The sequence below is a fragment of the Chenopodium album genome, chromosome 2 (assembly GCF_948465745.1).
Source record: "Chenopodium album chromosome 2, dcCheAlbu1.1, whole genome shotgun sequence".
NCBI lineage: Eukaryota > Viridiplantae > Streptophyta > Magnoliopsida > Caryophyllales > Amaranthaceae > Chenopodium > Chenopodium album.
The window spans coordinates 19,441,687-19,469,393 of record NC_137835.1 but is presented as its reverse complement, the minus strand read 5'-3'; the positions used below and the strand labels follow the sequence as shown (position 1 = coordinate 19,469,393).

Genomic DNA, 27,707 nt, shown 5'->3' with positions numbered 1-27,707 from the left:
TGGATAGACAAGGTGCGCTGAATTTTAAGGCTTTAAGCACGGATACGCATCCACTACAAGGTTCAGTTCAAGACTTCTGTTTGATTTGATTCTCCCAATTACAAAAAAATACAAAAGTCAAAACAGAGCTAAACAATGGCATTTTCATGGTGGTTCTCTCGTCTACGCTCGTCTTCCAGAACAATCTTTACACATTTTCGATCATCCCAATTTCAGAATTACACCACCCCTTCAACTGCCGTCTCTGAAGTCATCTCTTCCAAAGGAAAAAACCCTTTTTTATGGTGGTCTTCTTATTTAGTCCCCATTTCAGCTGCTTCACTTTTGCTCCAATTTCAATCCAATCCCTCTTTTTCTGACTCTTTCGATTCTGATTCTCGGTGAGTTTCTCATCTTTCCCTTTTATTTAATTTTTTCAATTTTCAATTTAATTTTCAGGGTAACTATGTTTGATTCTTTGTTTTTTGTGGGATATCACGGCTATGTTACTCGAACTCTTTATTTAACTTCGTTTACCCGTATCGGATTCTCGACACTTGCACATAGCCATAGCGTATAGCTATATAGGTGTGATTGTGTGATACTTAAGATTGTTCATTTTGGACCAAAATCATGCAAAATTTATAAAAGATGCTTATGTTGACACTTTTTTAACCACTTCTAGCCAAGTCCGAATAGCATTGTTAGTGAGTATGTAAATGATTAATTTAACAAAATAAAATAAGAATTTAACTGTGGTTCTTGTTGAATGATTGTATTCTTCCTATGTTGCTTGTAGTTTTTTTGAGCAAAAGTTGAGTGTTGGGTTAATAAGTTATATGCATTTGCTTTTTTGTAATTGTTGAGAAATTTAATGTGTGAACTTGAGTAACATTAAATTTGTTATTGATTGTCGTTGTTGATGTTGTTTTTCGTGTTCTGAATTATGTTCAGAGGTGTTGGCATTGGTGGTAAAGGAAGTACTGAGTTTGTGGTGAAGGGTTCTCACAGAAGTGTTCCACAAGAACTCATCAATGATTTGAAGGCTATTTGTGGGGTATTATTTTATAAAATTTGTTTAACTTGGATGATTGAATGTAATTGCTGCCTTTGCTTACTTGGCTTACTGTATCTTGAATGTATAGAATGATTTTTTTTATGGGATACTTTTATTTGAATTCTTGAAAGTTAAGCAAGTATCAAGTCTTTTAGAAGCTACTTTATGTTCCAACCTTGTCATTGGACTTGTATGAAGTAGTGAAGTTAATTGGCTCTAGGACGAGCAATATGGTAGGATTTGTGAAATGTATTGGAATTTGGAATTGGCATTCTCTTTGAGGTTATTTAAAGTTGCCGAGATATTACAAGTATAAAGGCTACACCTTGGTGCTACAAAGTCAATGATGACATTTAGTGTCTGAGACTCCTTGTGAACATTGACTTATGTGCAGAGAATAAATAGTATGTTATGATAGTTGGTTTTATTATCCACGGTATCTTGAGTCGGACATAATAATGGTGCTAGTTCCTCTCGGTTATTGAAATATTGATGTAGATTTTATGAGGATTGAGGCGGTCACCTTGGTGCTTTTAGTCAATGAGGATATCTAGAATAAGATGGTCAATGAGAGCATACATGCAAGAGTACCACACTATTTAGCTTAATATCATAATACCTTAGAAAATTTCCAAAATTATATCTTGTTTATATTGAAGTCAACATTTTATAATGTCTTCCATTCCGCTTTTCTCATTTGTAATACAAAGTGCAAAGAATGTGCTTTGATTGAGATGTAGTGTGGGAAAGTTGTTGCCTTACTTGCCTTTTGTAAATCTTAAACTGTCCTTGTGGTTGGACGCTAGACATGTGATGTTTTCAAATTCCATTTTGTAAGGGATATCGACTCTGCTATCTTGTATGTGATTAACGAAAATTTATAATAACGAAGAGCGGAAAGCAAGTAAACAACAATGTTACAAGATAAGGAAGAATTTATTGTGGGAAACCAAAAACTGGGAGAAAAACCCACCAGTCTACTACTCCCTCCGTTTCACATTAATTTTAACAGCATGCTTGACTCATAGTTTAAAAAAATTATAGCCTAGGCTTATAGGCTTATAATATAAAGTATTGTTAGTAAGAGATAAAAATAATAAAAAAAATAGTGTGGGTGGGGTTGGTAGGAAAGAGAAATAATAAAATATTTGTGAAAGTGGGGTTAGTGGGAGAGAGAAATTATAAAATAATGATAGGTCCTTTCCAAATATAGTAATGTTGCAACTAATATGAAACGGCCGAAAATGGAAAGTGTTGCAACTAATGCGAAACGGAGGTAGTATAGAGTAATCTTTGATGAAGAATACTGTAGTTTCTAGGCTTTCAAAGCACCATGAAAGCTCCCACCCCAAATACACCCCTCCTTACACTTAAACTCTAAGTTTTAGGACTTTTTCATTCGAGGCTCTCTTTCTCTACATCTTTCTCTTCATTATCATACCTTATTACAATGACTAACCTGAGTCTGTATAGTGCAAGGCATAATAAACAATCCCGTGGCCTTAAATAAGCCATGCCACTTAATTAGCAAAACTGTAGAAAATAGGAGCAAGTGGGTTCAGGCAAACCCACCCGTTGTTCGGGCAAACCTGGCTTGGTTCGGCCAAACCTTTTTCAAGTGACTTCGAGTCACTTTTCCTGCGAGTTTGGGCGCACCTTTTACAGGGCAAATCTTCCATCGGTTCGGGCGACCTCGTAGCGCAAACAACTCTTTGTTAATCGGTCATAACTTTCTGTTTTTTTATCCTAAACGAGCTTATGACTAGTTGTTAGAAAACTCTTGAGACAGACTTTCACTTCAAACTAGAATCATCTCAAAATCGTTTCTTGATTTTGAGGTATAATTAAGCTTATACTCCAAAGCTATGCATCCTTATGCCTTGAACTCCACACCTTCCAAACCTAACACTTTTGACCCGGACAAATAGGCTCTTAGAAAGTTAAGTTGCTCATGATGGTAAAAAAAAATTCGTTAGGTGTTTGAAGACTATAAGCTCCACCATAAATTGAAGGAAATAAAGCAAAAACTGGTGCATTAGTGTTTTTTAATTTTAATTTCTTGATAAATGGTTATCTAAAGTGTGTTTTGGTTTGTGTTTCTTTATTGACCTGTCCTCCACTAATATGGTCTATATATTTTCACTCTACTTACTGGTTTATTCCTTTATTTTGTTTTGTTTTGTTTTTTTTTTTTTATTTTCATAATAGAATCTTCCCTTCTGTGATTGGAATATTTATGCTCCTAGCTTAAATAACATAGAAGGAATAGAATTTCATGACTTTAGCCTTTTTTTTCCTTTGCCTCAAGAGGTTTATTCTTCATTTTGTGGCAGAGTTGTATAGTTGAGTTGTGCACTAGATTATACAAAATTGCCTGAAGAGTATATGTTCTAGTCCTTTTGTATACGTAAAATATAACCCAAAGTTGGCTTTTAATCCACTTGATGAAGGAAAGAAATATATAATAGTTTTGGTTGCCAATTTGGTGCATTATAAATTCGATTTTTGGTATTATTTCCCATTTAATTTTATTTTTCTTAGCTTTCCTCCTCTCCACAAGACGGTGGGTTAGGTCTTGTATCTATTTTCAAGAACTATAATGTTTTTCATTTGATCATGAAAGTTGAAATCATGGCTTTGCCTAGCTACACCAGAGCAAGAATACAACTTTTGCGGACTTTTTTATCATAGTGTAGCCTAGGGGATGCTATTGTAGAAATTCAGCTTAAAAGATATGCTGCGCTTTTTCATTTTTTATTTTAATATTTGGTTTCAAGACTCCAGAAATTAGACCAGGGTGATTTTGTAAAATGATAACTCATATTGAAGACTTTTTATTATGGTTTCAAAAAATTGGATCCTAATTTTATATATGACTGAAATGTAAAAACAGGCAAAACACAAAACCGTAAAACTGCCATATATGCTAATATAGTACTTGTACTGATACTGTGTTTCGTTAGACCTTATATCTTGTAATAAATGAACTGTAAAGTGTCTTTTTTCTTAAACGTAATATGGTTTCTACATTTTGTATCTTTTGTATATGTCAATTTCTGTTTAAGAGCAGAAGGGGTAATGCATACTAATTGAATAGTTTTTTTATTCAGCCACTGAAAAAAATCATCTTTTTAGGTGGATCATTTCAATTTTTGGCTTTTAACAGGAAAACATGTCAATGGATTATGAGGAGAGATCCGTGCATGGGAAACCACAAAACAGCTTTCATAAAGCTGTAAATATTCCTGACATTGTCATCTTTCCGAGGTTTGGGAGCTTTCTATCACTATTTTATTCACTGCTTGAAAATTTAATTATGTCAATTCATTTTGTTCAGATTTTTCAGTGAGGTTTTTATAATTTAGCACAAAATAGTTGAATGTTGATGGTGCTCAGGTCATATTATTTAGCACCCATCGGGGAAAGTTTCTACTCCTTCCGTTCCTTAATGTTTGCTCCATTTGACATATTTACAGTTTTCAATGCTCCTCTTTAAGTGAGATAAAATCTAAAATAAATATATAACCTAAATTTATGAACATTGATATTTTGAAACTATACATTCAAACCAATCTAACAAGATAACACATGAGCATGTTTCTTCTTATATATACTGATCAATATTTGGGGTCAAAGTTTCACGCTCTGCAAATGGAATATTTGAATTGGGAGAGACATAAAGAGACAAAGGGAGTATTATTTAAAGCCAGTTTTTCTAATTCTAAATTAATAACGAATTGCTTGATTGCTGAATGCAAGATCTGGTAATATGCTGCTTTCTTATCTTATTGTATCTTTGTCTCCTTGATTCTGCACCGGTTTTTGGTTATATTTTTACCCTCTAGTTATGGAAGTTAAAATTTTTTGATTTTATTATTTGTAGATCCGAACAAGAAGTTTCGTTGATTGTTAAGTCTTGTAACAAGCATAAGGTATAGTTTCTTGGACATGCTTGTTAGAAGCTTAAACCATGTGCTAGTTATCTTACTAAATTTCTCATATTTAGTGTGACCTGTTCTTGTGAGAAATATGATCCATACTTAGAAACTCTTTTTGAATTCCCTTTGCAAGTTTGTTAAAAGTTTCTTCTTCTTTCACGAGCAGGTTCCTATCGTACCATATGGTGGAGCTACATCTATAGAGGGTCATACTTTATCTCCTCATGGAGGGGTCTGCATTGACTTGTCACAAATGAAAGTATGTAGTCTTGTCTTTAGATTATGCTGATTCTTGATATAAAATTAAAATGATGATCCTCAAGGCTATATCTCGTGGATGTTAAAAAAACAACTCACTTGCTGATGTTTAATAAGATGCGACAAGAATCTAGATTCACAGTAGTATAATGGCACCAAAAGTGATTTACTGAAGTTTTAAACACATTGAGAGAGGGAATAAGGTAAGTAGTGTAAGGTTAGAGAAAGAGGAATATAGTTCAGAAAGTAAAGCAGTTAAGCTCCATGCACACAAAGCAAGGAAACCTGTCAAAGACAATGGCCTTTGACTTAGTTAATATATGTGCTTAAATTAGATATGTAAGGGCTCTTATGTATGATAATTATTAAGAGCTCAAATTTTTTTCTAATTGGATTGCAGAGTGTTAAAGCATTACATGTCAGGGATATGGATGTGGTTGTTGAGCCTGGGATTGGATGGATGGAGTTAAATGAATACTTGGAACCTTATGGCTTATTCTTTCCTCTTGATCCTGGTAACAGTTTACTAACTCTTCTGTGTGATACTGTGATGTTTCCATTTGTTTTTTTTGTAGAGTTTTTATAATATTGCACTGCTGTTGATTTGATTCTTATATAAACTCTTTCTTTATGTACTAACTAGTACATCCGTTTCCTGTACATTGTCCAAACTGAATGCTATAAGTTGATAGACAGCAGATTTAGAAGCAATGGGGTGGCACTTAGTTGTCTTATTTTGAGAGATCGAGAATTTAGATGTAGTAAACATCTTTAATGAGGGGTCTATAAAGTGGGAAATTAGTGTCTCATATACCAAGAGCTCATATATTATCTCCAATGTGATATGGTTGGGGTGCCCTGGTTTTATCCATAAAACATAAGAAGTTGATAGACCAGCAGATATAAGAACTGAAGAAGCAATGTAGTGGCATTTAGTTATCTTATTTTGCGAGATAAATAAATTTAGATATATTAAACATCTTTTGGGAGGGGCTGATATAGTGGGAAATTGGTGTCTCATATATCAAGAGCTTAAATTCTTTCTCCAATATGTTATGGTTGAAGTATTCTGGCTTTATCCATAAAATAGGTGTATTGGTAAGATGGAGATTGATTATCCATAATATCCAGGCTTCTTCTTAAGCAGTCAAGTACTGAAGTATCTGTGTCAAACAAGTAGTTGGCTGAAATTTTACTATGGTCTTCATTATGTGTCACTATTGCTGGAGTGTAGGTACATGACAACTGCGATATTATTTCCTTTTTAGATGGTAAATGTACAGCTGAAAATGTTCTAATTAATGGAAAATGTGTTTGTATCATTGATTTTGGAGATATTTTGTTACAATTGGTTACATTTCATATTTATATTGGAAAATAGTCATTGTTCTTGCCTCAAATAGAACAAAAAATGAAGAGAAACAAATTACATGGCTGACATAGCATATGCTTGGAAATATGATTTACGGATCTTTCAAGTGTATTGGACATCAATCTTTGTTTTGATTCAAGGTCAGTGTCTGAAAAGTTCCAGAGCACACTAAGGTCTTTGGGGTCCTAGAGCGTAGGTGCAAAGCAGGTGTGAGGCACAATACTTTCTATTAAGGTTTTGTTCGTAAATACAATGTGCATACAAAGAATCAATGCAGCTACTGCCCCATTTTTTCACAACTCAGTGCACCTCATCGAAATGGCCTCGCCCATGCCTTTCTAAAAGCTTAGGCAACAGGCTTGGGCTTCAATGCCTAGAAGTGTACCTTTTCAAATAAAGATGAAATATTGGAGGAAGTAAAGTGTGGAGGGTTCATTATTACATATGGAATCCAAGGGTGGCTCTTTACTCTGTTAAATTTAAATTTCCATATAAAAGAACTTTAAGATGAACATTTTATGAAGCCATAATCATTGTACTTATTTGTTTACTTGAAGCTTTATCATATATATCCTTCAGGCTTCAACTGTTGCACCTTTGTATTTCAATTTTGATATCTTGATGGGTTTCTTTATATCGTTTCATCTTATGATGATCACTGTACTTCCATCACGTAAGGTTACTTTGTATGTTGATCAAGTGTTATTGGATCTTATCTCAATGGACAGGTCCTGGTGCTACCATTGGTGGTATGTGTGCGACGCGCTGCTCTGGTTCATTAGCTGTGAGGTTGGTACCCAATTCATTTATGTTTTGAGTAGTTGACTTTTGACTTACAGAGTGAATTACTTTTCTAGGCAGGCTGCCCTGCGACGCAAAGCTGATGGACTATCTTAGCCTTGTTCTTTCCAACTTAAAAATCTAAAATTAGGAAAATTAAATTTAATACTAAGAGCTAAGTATTCTAGTATTGTGACCTTGTCAATTATTTCTTGGTCACTAATAATAGATTGATTTACGACAAGACTGTAGTTTGCATCCTGTAACTGGAGCTAACACCCAGTTTGAAATGATATGATGCTGGGGATGTTCGAGGGCCCTACTCCCTAGGCTTACTGAGTTACTACTGTTTATTTGCTATTGTCTTTGGGTTATACTAGTACTCTTCTTGTGAGTATGTTCATTTTGTACAATGTTCTATGCATTGCCTATATTTGCAGCATGAAATGTTTAAGAAATAGGTGATTCAATATTTTTTATGCAGTTAGAGCATAAATGTTGATGGCATTTTTTCTTAGCATGTAGGTATGGAACAATGCGTGAAAATGTCATCAATCTGAAGGTTTGTTGTCAGTCTGTCTTATCTTGTACTCCATATGGTTTTGAAGATAACAAAATCTTAAGAAATATATATTTTTCATGCTTTGTAGGTTGTTTTAGCAAGTGGTGATGTTGTCAAGACTGGGAATCGTGCCCGAAAGAGTGCAGCAGGGTTTGTTTTTCAATTTGATTTAAGTTGCTAAGTTTGAATCAATTTTCCATATATAAGATTATAAGGGTACTTTAATGCAAACAAATGAGAAGATTGTTCCCCACAGATAAACAAAAAAGATTGAATTATCAGTTCATATTGCCTTTTAATTCCACTGAATGCTCAAGGGGAAGCATCCCTGGTTCCTGGAAGACTGATAGAAGATATTCGTGGAGGATATCTTATTATACAAACTCTCTTGATGAGCAAGGTTCTTAAAGATACGACATCACTCGCCTACCACAGTACCCCTCCCACCATTAGCTGATATCTCGCTTTCCTTGCTATCTGACAACTCATGTTTCCTTTCTGACTCATGAGTCCCAAAAAACGCTTAATTTTTTTTTTTCTTTTTTTTTTTATAATTTTTTTTTAAATAAATAAATAAAAAAAAAACAAAATCTATAGACTCCATAGGACTCAGTGAATCACAAAGCTCACCAAATTCCTGAGACACCTAGATTCCTAGAATATAACAAAATAATGGACAAAATTGGATGACATGCTCATGCATTTGAAAAATATTGTGGTCCGTTGAACAAATTTTAGGAGAAAGGACTTTACAAGTCTTCCTATTCTCTGTGATTTATTGGTGTTTGTTGAAATATAGAGTTGAGGTTGAAGCCTTCATCTTTGACGGGACTTTATTAGGGTGAAATAGATGGTTGTAGCGGTAGTTTTCCAACATGAAAGGAAAGCTTAAGAAAAGAGCAAAGCAAGTTTTCAATAATAATATTGTCAAAACATACAAGGATCAACAGTTAAGGTGAGTGGCAACTATGTGGTTTTCCTTCCAAAAATTTGGTCGGAAAGAGTAAAACTCTAATGGACAGCAACACCATCAAAGGAATAGAACTGAATAACCGGCTCATGAAGTCTATTGTAGCTATATAATGGACATAAAACATCAACACTATTCTTAGATCCAATTAATAAAGGAAATTGGGGATGATACCTGAGATAGAACTTATTGTTGAGGTTGGGATGGGCATCAAGTTGATTGGTAATATTGAATACTGAGGATGAGCTTAGTTATTTCAGAATTATACTTTGAAGACTACTCTGAAGGAAGAGTGTTAGTAAAGCAGCTCCATGGTGAGAGCAAAGTAGCAAGTAGCATTAAGAGGGTTTTGTTTTTTTACCCAAAATCCTGACCTTTTCATTTCTTAAGCAGATTTGAGAAGATCAACAGAAGAATTGTTGTATGATTGTGTGGAAAAACCTTCCATAGTCAATGTATCACAACTGAATTATGTAAGAATGAGATTGAAGTATTTACATAGAATCTTTCATGAAGGAGAATTACATTGATAGCTCGCGTATTTGTGGCTTACATTTTGGTTGGATCAAAAGGATGATGTAGAAGTTGATGTTGTCAACTACATTTTGATTTGTTGAATGGGCTGGGCGTATTTTTATTGGTGGTTAGGCGGTGAATTAGTGCACTTAAGCTCTTTACCTCGCAGACAAAACAACTTAATAGTGGATACAGAAATAAAGGTTTTGAGAACAGAATGGATTATATAAAGAAATTGATGCACATTTTACACATTCATACATCTTTAAAGGTTCCTTAACTACAGGATCCTTATAGGAAGAGTAACTTTGGTAGAACTTGCTTAGTCTGAACTGAGACCTTCATGTAAGTAAGAAAAGTATAGCAGTTTTACCAGGATTTATGTTTTGATCATGGATCTAGAAGAGACTTTGGATATGTTTTATGATAGTAATTGTTTCTGGTGTAATGCAATTTAAGCATGTCATTTTATGGAAAACGATTATTGAGCCACCAGTTAGGTTAAGTTGCTAATGTAAATTCTACCTGTTTGATAAAGATGGGCAAAATTCTATGTTTTGACTTTTAAGAGATTTATAATTGATTCAGGGGTCATCTCATTCATGATTTTATCCATCTTAAAGCTCATCATTTGTTCCTCTTTCTCTTTTGCATTTTCCTCGTTTTGCAAGAGTTGTAACCTTGTAAATATTTAAATGATGACATTAAGTTTCCTCAATGCTTACTTGTCAGGTATGATTTGACCCGGCTAGTCATTGGAAGTGAAGGAACCTTGGGTGTGATTACAGAAGTTACTCTACGCCTTCAGAAAATCCCTCAGTACTCAGTAGTATGTACTTGCTTGCTTTTACAAGGGTTTTTTTTTTCCTCTTTGGGTCTTTGTTGAATTGTTGACTGTGCTATATATCATCCATCTGAGAAAGGAAATCCACTATTCTATTCTGGGATCCAGATTGGATGTACTAGCAAAAATGTGAACAATTTTCCTCACTTTGAATTTGAAGTCAAATGAATTTTCTTGTATTGTAAATTTGTGGGAAATGTCAATGTGGACATTCTATGTGGGATAAAGGGATTTAAAATATATTTTGTGTTCCTGATCTTGCCCTCTAATTACTTCATTAGAATTTGTAAGTTGTGACATTTTCTTGTAAACTACTTTAAGCCGCAAAAGTTTTTTAACTTATGTACAGGCTGTGAGGTATGTACAGGCTGTACACTTGAACTTGTTAGTGTAGACTGACTGTGATGTGATATGTACAGGTTGCAAGGTGTAACTTTCCTTCAATTAAGGATGCTGCTGATGTTGCTATCGCCACTATGATGTCTGGAATACAGGTAACGAGGAGATTTGTGTGGCACTTTATTTGTTTCATCATTTCTTAACTGATTGAGTGTTTGTAAAATTTTAATTCATGTCCGGAGATTGCTCTAAGCTATTATCAGATTTCCAGTCATGCCCTTTTAACTGAAATGCCATTAAAAGCTTTGTTTGAAACCCCTTTTAATTTTAAAACACTCGCTCAACTCTTAACAATCCAAGGTTTATTTCCTTTTATAATTTTTCGAATTAGCATGTAATTGACACGACCACTTTAAGTAATTCTTGGTTGACAAAATTCATATGCATTCTTGGTTTTCAAAGTTTACTTACTATATTATCTCATTAACCAGGTATCCAGGGTAGAACTTATGGATGAGGTTCAAGTAAAGGCAATAAATATTGCTAATGGATCAAATTTGCCTGAAACACCTACTTTATTATTTGAATTTGTTGGAACAGGTTAATTGCACTCTCTCTTCATGGTCTGGGTTCTGATATTTGTTTTGAGTTTTCATGTAATAATTGTAGAATGTAGTAATGTTCATTATTAGCTCAAAATATGACACTCATATTAGGAGAAATTGCTCCCATTAATCTGAACTTTGCCTCGTCCGCCCATATTAATCCGAACTTTCGATTATTATCTATCACTCCCAACTTTAGGGGGTATTAATTTTTATTGCACCCAAATGACTTGCAACCGGTAAATCAGGTAAACATTTGTGAATTATTTTTTTTGCACACGTGTCAATATGTAATTGGTTGAGAAAAATAGAGAAAATAAAAAAAAAAATAAAACTAACCCAGCAGCTGCCCCACCACACGAACACCACCGATGCCCACCAAACCACCACCACCAATGCTCGAAAATGGTTGATTTCGGCCGCAAATGGCCGAAAATGGGGCTGAATACCCTAAACCGGCCGATTTCGGCCGTTTGTGGCCGAAATCGTGGCTGAATGTCGTCGATATTATGGCTGAATGTCGCCGATTTCGGCCACTTGTGGCCAATTTTGTGGCCGATTTCGTGGCTGGGTTGCTGGGGAGGGGTTTTCGAGGGTGGATGGGCTGCAGGGGAGGGGTTTTCGAGGAGGAGGAAGGGTTTTCGCAGGTGGCTGGCGGCTGGGGAGGGGTTTTCGGGGGTGGGGGAAGGGAAGGGGTGGCTGGGCGGCGGTTACTGGCGGCAGGGGAGGGGTTTTCAGGGGTGGAGGCGAATTTCCGGCGGGGTGGGGGTGGTGATGGAGTGTTTTCTGGGATAGGGGTGGGGGGCTGGGTTTGGTAGTTTTTTTTTAATATTTTTTTTTATTTTTTTTAAATTTTTTTTTAACCTATCACGTGTTGACACGTGTCTAGGTAACCTGCTACATTAGGTTGGATGACCTGTTGGGTGCAACAGAAATTAATACCCCATAAAGTTGGGAGTGATAAATAATAATCCAAAGTTCGGATTAATTTGGGCGGACGAGGTAAAGTTCAGATTAATGGGAGCAATTTTTCCCTCATATTATGTGATGGACCAAGGTCAACCACCGTTGGTGTACACGAGGCGCGAGAAACAGCAGCAGCAACAGCCTAGGGAAGGCATTTCTTTGCAACATGACAAAAGCAATTAAGAGAAGAAGAAAGAAGCAGGGCAAGCTACTTTAGTTATGTTTATTGTTGGTCTTTCCATTTTAGTAAATTAGTCACATGTATTCTTCCTAAGGTCAAGTATTGACCATTAGTATAAGAATGGTAGAATTAGGCAGTAAGAGTTTCATCCAGAAATTTGTAAGGCAATCTCAAGAGAGTGGCTACCTAAAGTGGCCTAGAGACTTGTAGCCTCAAGCTACTAATTATCCTTTGTAAGCTTGGTTAATCATATGAGAAATCTGCCCTTCTTCCATTAATTGAATCACTTAGTACAATTATATTACAACCGAAATTCAGTCTGTTACAACTTGGTATCAGAGCAACTCGATCATGGCGGGGGGACCATCACTTACCCAACGTGCAGATGCAGTAGACGAGAAGCTAGAGGAAGTGGAGTCTCGGTTAAAGTCGATAGAGGAGAAATTGACTGATCAAGGCAACACTATCGGACGTGTAGTCACGGAGGCAGTAAACCGAGTCATGGCCGATACCCAGAAGTCGATCACAGACAACTTCACGGCTCTTTTCGAAGCAAAACAGAAGAGGCAGGAGGAGAACCGGTTGCGCATTGAAGGGCGGTTTGACCGCTTTCGCTCCGAACAAGAAGTACAAGTGGCAATGGCCGCGAAGGAAAGGGAGAAGTTCCAAGAAGAAGTGCATGCAGCCCTGGCAGCGGCGGTGCAGCGAGGACCACCACCGCCAAACCCGCCTCCCATACCGTTGGACGGTGAAAATAGCCACAACCACGGAGAAGACGAGGTGAAAACGCCCCGCCACGGAGAATTTGGGATGCCACGATGGAGAACGAGGGACCCTCGTGCGTGGCCGGAAGAAGGTGGTGGCGACGGAGGAAGGTGGAAGCATAAGAAACTGGATCTGCCGGTGTTCAACGGGAAATACCCAGATAATTGGGTCATGAGAGCTAAGATGTACTTCGACTTCTACCGGTTAACGGAGGAGGATAAAATCTAAGCAGCCGTGGTGGCGATGGACGGCTCGGCGTTACAGTGGTTTCATTGGGAGCAAAGGCGACGACCGTTTCTTCACTGGACGGATTTGCGACAAAGGTTGTTGAAGGAGTTCCGGCCGCCGGCACGCTACATGAACAGTGGTTGGCCGTTACCCAAACAAGGACGGTGGAGGAGTACTGGTGCAAGTTCATCGAGTTAGCTTTTCCTCTCGACGATGTTCCCGAAAATTTAAAGAAGGGGCAATTTGTGAATGGATTGAAGGAGAATATCAAGGCGGAACTCCGATTGCTCAATCCGACCACCTTGGAGCATGCCATGGATTTGGCAGGAAGAATAGAGGAGAGAGACAGGGTGAACGGGAACAAAAAGGGGGGTATTAGCCCTTGGAAAGCTGGACCCAGCAATGTGGGCCCAACTTACACCGGATCCGTGAGCAAAACGGGTGGGGGCTTGATTCAGTCGTATGGGTTACCCGCTGCCCGACCCACCCATCTTGGTCACGGGCCTCCGAGTCCCAAGGATCTGTCAATATGGGCCGAGCTAATTCCTCTCAACCCGCACAAAGATCCAGTAACGGGCCCAGACGACTCACTGAGAGTGAATTGCAAGAAAAACGAGCCAAAGGGCTGCTTCCGTTGTGATGAACGGTGGGGAATCGGACACCGATGCAAGTGTAAGGAGTTGAGTGTGTTACTCGCCGGCAACGACGGGAAGAAGAGATAGGAGTGAGTTACTTGGAGGAATGGGAGGAGCCCGAGGCTAATGTGGAAGTTTCTTTGTGTTCGGTGGTTGGAATATCCAATCCAAAGACAATGAAATTGAGAGGCACGATCATGGGAAGAAAGGTAGTAGTGATGATAGATCCCGGAGCAACGCATAATTTCATCTCTACGAAGTTGGTGAAGGAGGCGGAAATTCCATTAACCAAGGGCGGAGAGTTTGGGGTTTTGCTCGGGAATGGTGACACCGTTCGTGGTAAGGGAGTATGCCATGGGGTGAGGGTCAAGTTAGATGGTGGATTAACGGTGGTGGAAAATTTTCTTCCACTCGGGTTGGGGAACACCAATCTCATTCTAGGGGTGCAATGGTTGGAAAAGCTCGGAGTGGTCACCACAAATTGGAAGACTCATAAAATGCACTTCACGGTCGCCGGAGCTCAGGTGGAACTCACCGGCGACCCGTCATTAGAGGCGTCGATGATCTCTCTCAAGGCCATGTTTCGCACCTTTAATAAACAAGGGAATGGGTTGTGGGTTGAAGTAAATCAGCTAGAGCAGGCCCAAGAGAAGGAAGGAGAAGGAATTGGGCTTCCTTGTGGGGTTGGGCCGAAGGAAGGATCTGGGCCAGTAGCTTTCTTAGCTCCTATTTTGGAGCAGTTTCAGAATGTGTTCCACCTCCCTAAGGGACTGCCACCCTCTAGGGGACGTGAACACGCAATCACCTTGAAGGAGGGTCGTGAAATGCTAGAGGCCGGCATCATCAAGCCTTCGACAAGCCCTTTCTCAAGCCCGGTATTGCTAGTTAAAAAAAAGGATGGATCGTGGCGTTTTTGCGTTGATTACCGAACTCTCAATCGAGAAACCGTTCCGGATAAGTATCCAATTCCGGTTATCAACGAATTATTGGATGAGTTGCATGGGGCGACAATCTTCTCTAAGTTGGATTTAAAATCCGGCTATCATCAAATTCGTGTCAAGGCCGATGACACTCACAAGACGGCTTTCCGGACTCATGAGGGGCATTACGAATTTCTCGTCATGCCTTTCGGGTTGACCGACGCACCGACGACCTTCCAATCCCTCATGAACGACATTTTTAGGCCATTCTTAAGGAAGTTTGTGTTGGTATTCTTCGATGATATTCTTGTGTATAGCAAGAGTGAAGGTGAACATCAAGATCACCTCAAGCAAGTCCTCATGAAGTTGACCGAACATGAGTTGTATGCCAATTATAAGAAGTGTGAATTTGGTAGTTACAAGGTGGCATACTTGGGGCATATAATCTCACGGCAAGGGGTGGCAATGGATGAAGACAAAATCAAGGCTATCCTTGACTGGCAGCCCACGAAACCTCAAGGAATTAAGGGGGTTTCTTGGTTTAACGGGCTACTACCGCAAGTTCGTAGCCCACTATGCTCAAGTGGCCGGACCTTTAACTGCTCAACTCAAGAAGGATGCTTTCGGTTGGTCCGAGGAGGTGAGTCGGGCCTTTAAGAAACTTAAGGAGGCCATGACTACCGCCCCGGTCCTTGCAATGCCCGATTTTCAAAAGGAGTTTATCTTAGAAACCGATGCATACGGTTATGGGCTAGGAGCGGTGTTGATGCAAGAAGGCCGCCCTATTGCTTACTATAGCAAACTCTTGGGTGTGAGGGCTCAAGCTAAGTCCGTGTACGAGAAGGAGTTAATGGCAATTTGTTTGGCTATTGTCAAGTGGAGACATTACTTGCTCGGTCGGCATTTCGTGGTTAGAACCGACCAACAAAGCCTACGTTATATCACACAACAACATGAAGTTGGAAATAAGTATCAAAGATGGATGAGGAAAATCGTGGGTTTCGACTTTGAGGTACAATATAAGCCCGGGACCTCCAACCGCGTAGCCGATGCACTCTCAAGGAAACACTGTGAACTGAGAGCCTTAGGAGAGCCTTAGTAAGTTCACAGAATATAAATTGGGAGGAGCTGAATAAGGAGTTGGAGGGAAGTGAGTGGATCGCTGAAATGAAGAAAGGCTTAAAGCCCAATGAAACTGGGCCCAATGGCTTTAGTTTGGTGAATGATCAGATCCGTTACAAGGGAAGATTTGTGCTTCCTAAAAAATCTAGTATCATTCCGAAACTTTTATATGAGTACCATGACTCACCCACCGGCGGCCACGACGGCAAGGTGAAAACCTATCTCCGGGTGGCGGCCGAATGGTATTGGCCGGGAATGCGCAAGGCGATAGGAGAGTATGTGGGCGCGTGTGATGTGTGTCAAAGGAACAAGGTGTCTCAGAAAAATCCAGCCGGCTTTTTTTCAACCCTTGCCGGTGTCGACGACCGTCTGGGAGGACGTGTCTATGGATTTTATCGAAGGCCTTCCGCTTTCGAAGGGATTTGATGTGATATTGGTGGTCGTTGACCGCTTCTCGAAGTACGCTCACTTTATGGGGTTGAAACATCCTTTTTTTGCCATGTGGCAGACCTGTTCATCAAGGAAATAGTAAGGTTGCACGGATTCCCTTCCACCATAATTTCGGATCGAGATAGGGTGTTCTTGAGCATATTTTGGGGTGAATTATTTCGGCTACAGGGAACACAATTGAAAAAGAGCACCTCCTACCATCCCCAAACGGATGGACAGTCCGAAATTGTGAACAAGAGCGTGGAGGTATACTTGCGGTGCTTCGCTTCAGCTCAGCCTGGGGGGTGGGCTCATTGGCTGCCATGGGCGGAGTATGCATACAATACTTCCCCTCATACCTCCATCAAGACCACGCCCTTCAAGGTGGTCTATGGCCGCGATCCACGGAAGCTATTACGGGTGGGCTTGGGCCACACAAGTGGGGTCGCTAGAGGAGCAGCTCCAAGAGCGCGATTATATGTTGGACGAGCTCCGATGGAATCTCATTCGAGCCCAGCAGCTTATGAAGATCAATGCCGATAAGCATCAGCGGGATGAACAATTCGCGGTGGGGGAGGAGGTGTTCCTCAAAATCCGCCCTTACCGTCAGAGGTCCCTCGCTAAACGGCCGTTCGAAAAGCTAGCAGCCCGTTTCTATGGGCCGTTCAAGGTTCTCCAGCGCATAAGCGAGGTGGTGTACAAACTGGACCTTCCCAGTTCGTGCAAAATCCATCCCACCTTCCACGTCTCGCAACTAAAACGAGCGGTGGGTGGGGGAATTATCAGTCAAACCATTCCGGCACAACTCACGGCAGACTTGGAATTGGTAGTCGAACCCGAAAAGGTGTTAGATGTTCGAAAGCGCAGGGGTGGTCACAAGGTGGTCTTAGAGGTCCTTATTCAATGGTTGGGTCTGCCCGAGTTCGAAGCCACATGGGAAGATTATCAGTCCATGGTCGATCGTTTTCCGTCCTTCCACCTTGAGGACAAGGTGAAGCTTTGGGGGGGGGGGGGGAGTATTGTGATGGACCAAGGTCAACCACCGTTGGTGTACACGAGGCGCGAGAAACGGCAGCAGCAACAGCCTAGGGAAGGCATTTCTTTGCAACATGACAAAAGCAATTAAGAGAAGAAGAAAGAAGCAGGGCAAGCTACTTTAGTTATGTTAATTGTTGGTCTTTCCATTTTAGTAAATTAGTCACATGTATTCTTCCTAAGGTCAAGTATTGACCATTAGTATAAGAATGGTAGAATTAGGCAGTAAGAGTTTCATCCAGAAATTTGCAAGGCAATCTCAAGAGAGTGGCTACCTAAAGTGGCTTAGAGACTTGTAGCCTCAAGCCACTAATTATCCTTTGTAAGCTTGGTTAATCATATGAGAAATCTGCCCTTCTTCCGTTAATTGAATCACTTAGTACAATTATATTACAACCGAAATTCAGTCTATTACATATTATACTTCATTTGTTTTTTGTTTGCAATTTTGCAATGTAGGGGGATGGGGGGAGGGGTTGCACATAAATTAAGGAGACAAGACAAATGGAGAGAGGTAGGAAAAGGGATCCATGTGATACATAGGAAGATATACTTTTAACCAAACAAAGTAATATTGCAATTATTTAGCAACCTCTCAAAAAAGAATCTGTTGTGATTAAAAGAGGACAAGAGGTTGTAAAATTTACTACAGAGTGCTTTTTTTTGTTTTTTTTTGTTTTTACTGAAAAGGAAAACCAAAGTGTCAGGTAACTATATAGGCATGCGTTTGAGCGGATTTAATGACCTGGAGGAAATGAATATTTAAAGCTTTCTGAATTCTGATCCTGATTCTATGTATGTCTGTGTTTGAGCATATTTAATGACCTGAATGAAATGAAAATTTAAAGCTTTAATAATGAATTTGTTTAACTATGCTATTTCTGATATGGATTTTGTATAAAGCAACCATGGTGCTTGCCTGATAGAGGTCACTTGCAATACATTGCTCATAAAGTCCAAGACTGGGGGCAGGTTGTTCTGAAGGATATAAATGTGTGTGTCTGTGTTGGTGTCCATGCTTGGGTTTCTGATTGAAATATCAGGAGGGCTATATGTTGTTTTGTTTTCCTGAAAGCCATATAATTGTTTGCTGGTGATTTTTGTTGGCGGGCAAGAGGTAGGATGGGGATAGGACATAAGAAAACATCAAGGTTTAATGCTTGCTCGTATTATGTCAATGAATCTATTTTAAGTTACAGATTGCATTTATCTGTTGCTGAATGATAATATTATGTCTCTTCCTCTTTTTGCAGAAGCATATTCACGTGAACAGACAAGACTGGTCCAGAAGATTGCTTCTGAGCATAATGGTTCGGATTTTATTTTTGCAGAAGAACCTGAAGCTAAAAAGGAGCTCTGGAAGGTAATTTGGCTATTTGACTTCTCGTATCTATCTATCTATGGTGAAGAGAACAGGGCCTTAGTAAGCTTTGGAATTGGTTTGTATTTCCATGAATGTTATTCTTCTTTCCCCTCCCCCAAAGTGGAAAAAAGGAAGATGATTAGATGAGTGAAGACATGAAGAGAAACTAATGAGAAGAAAAAAATAAATAAATAAAGGTGACAACATAAACCTTTTTTGCTCTGCATTATTATGCAGATGAGGAAGGAAGCTCTCTGGGCGTGTTTTGCAATGGAACCTGAATATGAAGCAATGATTTCGGTCAGTTGATTATTTCTTTCCAGTTTCACCTGTTTTTATTTTATTTTATTTTATTTTATTTTTTGTCCTGCGTGTGTTGGGTGGCCATTTTTGGAGGACTTTGTCATTTTGCAGCTCAAGTACTGTTTATATCCCCTAATCCCATTAATATAGAAAATTTAGAAATGAGAACTTCTTTTCCACCTTTATTGTCTATGTATCATTGTATCCTCTTGTTGTGTTATGTGTTATGAGGTTAGCCAATGTTGATATTAGTAGACTGTTAAATGATTTTTGAACTCTTATTTACATTTATATCTTTAATCTATTCTTGTTGCACACTTTATATATTGAAGCAGCATTTTCCAGTAGCTACTTCAATGTGCTGGATTGTTTAATTAAAGATTTCATCTTAGTCATGAACTTTGTCCCACCAGGATGTTTGTGTGCCTTTGTCGCAACTTGCTGAGCTAATATCAAAGTCAAAAGAGGTCCTGGATGCATCTCCATTAATCTGGTAAATGTTTTTTTCCCCACTAGCTTTCTGCATGCTTAGAATGCGGTAACTTTGAGATGAACTGCCAAATTTCTGTTATTTTTTTCTTTGTTTTTTTAAATATTATTATGGGCAATGAAAACAGTGCAGTGGTTGCCCATGCTGGTGATGGGAACTTTCATACCTTGATCTTATTTGATCCTAACAACGAAGAGCACAGAAAAGAAGCTGAAAGGCTAAATCATTTCATGGTCCAGGCAGCCTTGTCAATGGAAGGTATCCTTCTGAGTATTGATGACGCTTTACAAGTTAGACCCTTATGGCCAACATTCTGGGAATTCCCAACACAACCCCCCCCCCCCCCCCCCCCTCTTTTCTTTTTCCCGGCTTCCTCTTTGATCATCAAATTTCTTTTGGAGGTTCAATGACTAGCGTCAAATCCTATTGTTTCTTGTGTAATATGTTAATTATGCTGGTTCTTTCAATTGGGCAGGAACATGTACTGGAGAACATGGAGTTGGTACTGGAAAAATGAAGGTATTGCACTGAATTCTTTTGATTTAGTTTAGTCTAGTATAATTTGTAAAAATATGATTTCTATGCGCTTGCTAATCATTTTGTCCAAGCTAGAATGTAGATTTTAAATCACCATGTATTTATTGACCGGATTCCCTGAATAGTATTATTGTCTTTTGACTTCTCATTCATTCTTGCGAGACGAACTTTTCAAAACCTTCTAGATTTACTTGCTAGATTGTTATAAGAATGCAGTGTTTGATGTCCATTCTTTTATCTGTTTTTTCCTTTCTCTGTTTCAGTACCTGGAACAAGAGCTGGGGATAGAAAATTTGAGGACAATGAAAAGCATAAAAGCAGCTCTGGATCCCAACAATATTATGAATCCTGGAAAGCTGATCCCTCCTCATGTCTGTTTCTAAAATCGCGTTTTGGCACAACCTCGGCCCCTACCAATAAATTGGTGTAGGTGACCATCATTATAGTTTGTCTACAGCCAATGTTTGCTGTACTATTGTAAACTTTGGAGTTCATGTTACCATTCAGTACTGACATCTTCTTCAAATCTTTGGTGTTGAGACTTTTTTGAATTTCAATAACTACTTAGAACGAAATAGAGCTCAATCTAAAGTTTTGTAAACCAAAGTTACTACCCAATTAATAGATATACTATCATGTGCAAAAAGTTATAATCACTCTATTATAATCGAAGAATGCCACATTTTTTTGATCCGTATATCTTCATCAACTATCTTCAAATGTTCGCCAAAAAGATGACAATCATAATTCTAGTATGTAATTTGGTGTTTGACATATTTATCTACGCAAGCACGAAACATAACAAAGAAAAAAGGGGAGGGGGCGCGAAAGAAACTTAATACTCCGAAGAAATTGCAAACGTATATGGGGCGAAAATTATTTAGCAAAGTAGGGTTATTTCCCTGCAAAGATGAATCGTTTGATGAGTTGAGAAAGTTGGTTAGAGACAGGGGAGCAAGGATTATGTGTGAGAAAACCATGGTGTTGGCCTTCAAATTCAACATAAGTAATGTCTTTGCCAAGCTCCTTTAACCTCTTTGCATAGTCCTCCACTCTATCTTTCATGATCTCTTTGCCACCCACTATAACAAGCATTGGATCAAGGGATACCAATTCTAGATTTGGACTAGATGGTCCAAATGGGTTTGCTATTGGATGATCTCTATCTTCTCCTTTAGGTAGAGATAGTCTCCAAAACCTAAAAAGAGAATGAAGAAAAAAATGTTCAGTTCTTTTGATGTTTTAGGTTTATTAAACGCATAACTTTTAAAAATTTAAAATACAAATACATATAGGATAATTTCAGATGATCATTACTCCACATTCTACAGGAAACAAGTACAAGAGTTAAGGTTATTTGGACAAGTAATTTTTCAAAAGGTATTGGATTAGCTAGGTCTTGTAAGGGTGGATTTTTTGATATATATATATATATATATATATATATATATATATATATATATATATATATATAATTATAATAAATTACTTTTTTTAGATTTTTTTTAAAAGACAAATTACTCTTTTTAGAAATTAACTAGTTTTTTTGGCCTCGGGCGATGCCCCGAATTACTACATTAATTTCATGATCAATATCCTTGATTATATTTAATTTTAATAAAATGACATATGATACGGTATACCTTAGTGGTAGGCAATATAGTTTTAATAAAATGAAATACTTGAGGAAGATGCCACGTGACACCTAAATTTAATTAGGAACACCTTTAAATATAAAGTATAGATTGTTATATTATCTCAATTGATCGATATTTGAAAATGTTCTTTTTGATATTCTCCTTCACCAATATTTTTGGTAACTTTTCCTCTAAAAAAATAAAATAAAATAAAAAATAAATAAATAAAAATTGGTAACTAAATAAATGGTAAAATTCATCAAGTGTCAAATAACCCTAAGCCACCGCCCACCGGATCCACATCTATCATTGAAAGAGATAAATTACTAACTTTTTTGCTTATAAAATGATAATAGTATTAAAATGATTTATATTGCTTTATTCTCCAATGAGGATCAAACAGGTTATGGACATTATTTAATTTTATTTATTTATTTTTTGGAAAGATTAAGGACATTATGTATTGAGAGTTGATTTGCCAAATGATCTACTAGGATTTATTTGTGATCACATGCCAAAAGCCTAAGCGTTAGCCAATAAATCAATTTACATACTAAACCAATTATTTCTGCTTTTTGTGACATTATGAATCAGCAAATCATGAGATTATTAAATTGTTATCAACCTAAGATGATGTTTGCAACTGATTTGTTGAAGCAAGTATTTCTTGTACTGCTCAAGGATTTCATCGGGTCATAACAGATACGACTCCACTATCTAATTTTGGCAACTCATACTATTACGGTATTGTCTGTAATCTATTAATACATTTGTGTTTTTTTTTAGCGTTGTTATCGTAATCATTACTCCTCCGTATCTGCAAATAAAATTTACTTGTATTAAAGCTAAGGTGTTTGGTAAAAAGTTTGATGAGATAGAAATTAGCTTATTTCATCAATATTAGTTGATTGATGATCATGAAATAAGCTAATTGGAGTGTTTGGTGGTGAGCTTATCCCGCCAAATAAGCTCAATGATTTTATAAAGTTCCTAGGAAGTCCCACTTCCTACATAATTGTCAACCAAACAAGTATATAGAAATCTATTTCCTAGGAAAATAAACTTCCCATGAACTTATTAGGCAACCAAACAAGTTCTTGGTAAATAGCTAGCTGATTGGCATGATACATGATTGCTTAAGATATTTGAGTATGCAAAATGACTAAGGCGTTGTTTAGTTCAAGTTATTTTTACGTGTTTTAGAAAAAAAATAAATTAAATTAAGTTCAGATTAGATCAAATTAGAAAATATAATTTGGAAAATATCATCATTTTATGTACGGTTTTTTATCGCTAAATATTTTTAATTTTGTAATGAAAAAATTATAATAGTTACATATTAATACAAATAAAACAAGACTCCACTTGATATATGTCAGGAATTATCGTATACATAAGGTAAGAGGAATTATCAAATCGATAATTTAAGCAAAATTAAGGTGAACTAAACAAGCACTAATAAAGGCATTGAATGAGAGAAGATAGTTGAGGTAGGATTTTGGATTAAATGGGAGTATGATTTTAATTTGACCTCAAAATACTTGTATAAGCTAACAAAAAAGCTCCTTTAAGTTAATACAATCATTTATTCAAAATTAGTTAATACAACCATTTACAACTTTTAGATTTCAGCTTTTCACCAAACACATTATCTTAAAATAAATAAAATTGTTTGATTATCGATCAATAAAAGTATTAATATGATTCCTTTTCTTTCTTTCTTCTTTTTTTTTTTTTACAAAAAAACATTCTCTTTTGAAAAAAAAAAAAAAAAAAAAACTCAACATCTCTCATACATTGTCATAAAGTCGTAAACCCATTACAAAAAAAAAAAGTAAAATTTGGATGATGTATTGATGTGGAAGATTTTGAATTTGTATATACTACCTCCGATATTATTAGTTGCAACTTTGGAATATTTTATATCTCACAAATAATACCCCGAAGTTGCAACTAAAAAAAATCGAAGATAGTATTCTTTTCCGGGGTATTTGTATTTAACTCTAAATAAATGTAAAATGCGTTTTTTTTTTATATTTTTATTTTAGGAAATGTAAAATACGTCGTAAGACTACAATACGGTGTATTTCATAATACTGTGTCGTATTGTTGATGACGTAAACAACTAACAAGTGATAATGATAACTAAATTTTTTAAAGAATGGAGTCATCATTATTTTAGATGGAAAAAAGTTTTGATAATGACTACAGATATAAATTTCTAATTGTGGTAGGCCTCAACCTTAGCTATTATATTATGCAATTGAATATATATATTTTTTTTAAATAAAAAATAATTCAAGTCTATATACGAAGTATTAGGTCTCAATAATTGTACGTACTCCGGTAGGCTACTATATTTAGTCTAATTTGTTCCAAAATTAGTAAGTTAAATTTTAAAATATCAAAAAAAAAAAAAAAAAAAAAAAAAAAAAAATTATATGAATGCAGTGTGATCAAGGTTTATAGAGGTTAGGTTTAGATGTTGAATACTTAGCAAATAGAGGAAGTATTCATTTTAATTTTATTTAGATACTGTAATTAACTTGAATACATACAATAATATGCAGTTAGAAGTTTGATTTTTTTCAATATAAATTGAAGATTTATGAGGATTAATTATATTGATAAAATCACACATTCATTAGTCAAACAATAATTCCTCATTTTAAAAGTAATAATTATGATTTGGATTCTAAATATTTTTAATCGTATGCGTGATTGTGAAATATTGTATTTTTTTTTTTTTTTTGAGAAATATAGTATTCTAATTTTGTCATATGACACCAAATACAATTGTCCACATTAGATCATATTGATAATTTATAAAACTCCTCCATCATACAGAGTTCTTATTAATTAATTAAAATAAGAACAAGTTTTTCTCCTTTGGCTGGCGGATTATATCACTCATCTTTACAATAAGCACATATATAAAATAATCAAGGTTACGTGTTTGAAAAAGGAGTTCATCAAAAATTGATCAATTGACAAAAAAAAAAAAAAAGGGGTTGGTGATGAAATATATGAAGTATTAAAGAAAAATTACCTATCAAGGGAGTCCAAGGTAAGAACGGGTTCAGAAGGACCATTAGCCTCGGATATGGTCCTAAGAGACCCGCCGAAAAATGGAGCTAAAAGCACATAGCCACAAACCCGGACCGGTGAAAGTTCGGGAGATCCGGGTCCTAAACGGACTGCCAAATGATGGGCAATATTTCCACCCGAAGAGTCTCCCATAATGAACACCTTTTCAAAGTCTACTCCATCTTCTAGCAATTTCATGCACGTATTTTGATCGTTTTGATTGTGATCTTTTCTAGGGTTACCCTTTTCTCTTTGTTTAGCCTGTAATTGTAGCCATTTTACTGCATTTAACCCATCTTCAATTGCTGCTGGCAGCTTGTGTTCTGGTGCCAACCTACTCATTAAAAAAAAAAAATATATATATTACTTCATATATTATATACCGTTACAGAAAGTATTATCACACACACTTTTCTAATATATAATATGGCACGAAATAATGGTTCATGATCTAGTTATTCAAATAAAACCAAACTAAAGTTGAATAGATTATAAATGGGACATGAATGAATCTAATTATCTAACAAAAAAAATAATAACACCTCTATTTTTTGTATTTAATTATGTTGCATTCTTATACATAAGGGGTTGAGGAAATATATTACTTGTATAAGAAAAGGGTTGAGAAAATATAAGAATTTGGGTGAATTGTTTGTCAAAAACTTTTTAGCAATCAAAATTTTCTCTTGAATTATAATCATACTTTTCCCAATCTTAAGGTTGACCAATAATAATTTTCCAAGTATACATTATCCCAAAAAATGGACAATATCTTAATATTAGCTATTGATTAAAGAGGAGACTAAGACAACATTCAAATAATGGACCCCAAAATTTGCCTTTTTCGCTAGCTCCTTTTAAATGGAGCATATCCCTTTCGAACCAAACTAAAAGGTTTTAGACCACGCACGTTTAACCTTGGCATAGTGTTTAAAAATATCGGAAATGTTTGGTACGAGAAGTGGGATGACAAAATCAACTTCATGCATGGTGCTTGATTAGTTATGTATCGATTTATTAGTAAAAATAATTAACCACTCATGTATGTGTGGACGAAAGAAAGATACTATTTTATCAAATTAAATTACAGGAAAAGTCAACTATTCTATCATATGTGTGTGGATCGTGCAAAATTTAAATGAGTCAGTTTATAAGAATAGATATGAAATATACATGATAAAGGTTTTAGGATTAAAATATAAAATAAAAATAAAAGCCAAGAAGGCTAAAGAACTCAAAATTAATTAGACAAGTATTTGTCTCAAAGAGTGTACTTGGCACTTGTTCTTAAGGATGATTATGTAGGCTAAGAAGCAAAAATGTTTGTTGAAGTTACGTTAGGGTAACATATTGCTATATTAGTATAATACTAATATCTTATGTTTTTGAAACACGCAATTGATTTAACCGATCCAAAAATCCATTCAATCAAAATGAGTGTGAATTGAAGTCCATTGTTTAGGTTGTAAATATATACCCCTTAATGAATTTAATATGTATCAAAATATTGCTATCCTCTATTTTTTACTTTTTAATAATAAAAAATTAGTTTTCATAGAAAATATATTTTCAAGGAAAACTACATTAGCAAGATAATTTTCCTTTGTTTGGTTGTTACAATTAAGGAAATGTAAAGAGAAATTAAAAAAAAAGGAGTGAAATGTAGGGATGGATGAGAAATAAAAAAGAGATAAGGAGAAGGGAGGAAAATATGACTTCCCTTGTTTTATGAAGGAAAATGTTTTCCACCATTAATATGAATGCAATTTTCCACCTCTTTACAAACCAAACAAAGGAATTAAGATATGAAATAGTTGAGAAATCTTTTTCTATGAAACTTTTTACATAAAATCAAACAGAGCTTTAATACTAGATATATTTTCGGCAAGTTATTTATACAAAAATGGTGAGAAATTGTAGAAATACCTAAATCATACAAGTAATATTTTATCCATATACCCTACGTGCAAGAGTTCTAACTTAACATATGAGTCCCTCAAAAAAAAAAACCTTAACTACTAATGAAACCATTCTAAAAGTGACGAGACTTATGATCAAGAAAAATACAATTGTAATTACATGTAAAAATCAACCTTACAAAAAGCTTATTTTTGTTTTCTATTTTCTTTGGTATGAAGAACACCTCTGACTTCAAGGTTATAAGGTAAAAACCCCCACTAATTATGTACACCAAGCCTGACTAGATAAAGCTAGGCGATTTCAGAATCATATAACCACTAATTGTATATCATACACCTGTTGTATAAAAGACGTATGAATAAGCTAATACGAATGAAAAGAAAGTGGTTATGTAGCTAACCTGTAGTCAGGTGCAATAACAAGAGCTTGAAGTTGAGAGGAAAGTCGAAGGCAGCAGTTATGACAGTTAGGCCACGTGCGAGAGCCTAGGCAGAAACCTCCTCCATGTATGTAATACAAAATTGGCAACTTTTTGCTCATGCTATTCTTATAACTAGGCTTATAAACACGCAAATTAAGTTGATTTTTCTCATCAAACAAACAATCTTCCCATTCAACTATACAATCTTCTCCAACTATTTCTTGGCTACTCTTATTATTGTTAAATTCTCCAAAATCTATATCGGAGACATTTGCCCTATATATCGACCCATCACTATATAATTGGAGGACTCCAAAGCAGTCTTCCACGACTTCTGCTAAGGATCCCATGATGCACTCGTGTGTATGATCTTATTATTTTCTCTCCGTCGCTCACTCAATACTTTTTAGTGAGAGAGTTATGAGATAATATGATATGACTTTTGTGG

General features: G+C 36.4%; 2 protein-coding genes across 3 annotated transcripts; one reads left to right on the top strand and one right to left on the bottom strand.

Moving 5' to 3' along the window:
• LOC145597077 (D-lactate dehydrogenase [cytochrome], mitochondrial-like) lies at window positions 1-20,885 on the top strand. Of its 2 annotated transcripts, XM_081653255.1 has the most exons (18): window positions 1-380; window positions 934-1,036; window positions 4,203-4,303; window positions 4,920-4,968; window positions 5,141-5,233; window positions 5,633-5,747; window positions 7,333-7,393; window positions 7,910-7,946; window positions 8,035-8,096; window positions 10,165-10,261; window positions 10,696-10,770; window positions 11,107-11,215; window positions 18,755-18,864; window positions 19,102-19,164; window positions 19,581-19,660; window positions 19,785-19,915; window positions 20,133-20,176; window positions 20,458-20,885. In XM_081653255.1, exons 1-18 carry the CDS (start codon window positions 136-138, stop codon window positions 20,575-20,577), a joined length of 1,695 nt encoding a protein of 564 aa, XP_081509381.1. In that variant the 5' UTR covers window positions 1-135; the 3' UTR covers window positions 20,578-20,885. The 2 variants fall into 2 exon arrangements, with proteins under 2 accessions (XP_081509381.1, XP_081509385.1); XM_081653259.1 differs by lacking the exons at window positions 7,910-7,946; window positions 8,035-8,096.
• On the bottom strand, window positions 20,833-27,707 carry LOC145597089 (strigolactones hydrolase CXE15-like). Its single transcript, XM_081653267.1, has 3 exons — window positions 27,239-27,707; window positions 24,881-25,252; window positions 20,833-21,392 (listed from the first exon to the last, which is right to left on the bottom strand). The coding sequence occupies exons 1-3, from the start codon at window positions 27,607-27,609 to the stop codon at window positions 21,089-21,091; spliced, it is 1,047 nt and encodes a 348-aa protein (XP_081509393.1). The 5' UTR covers window positions 27,610-27,707; the 3' UTR covers window positions 20,833-21,088.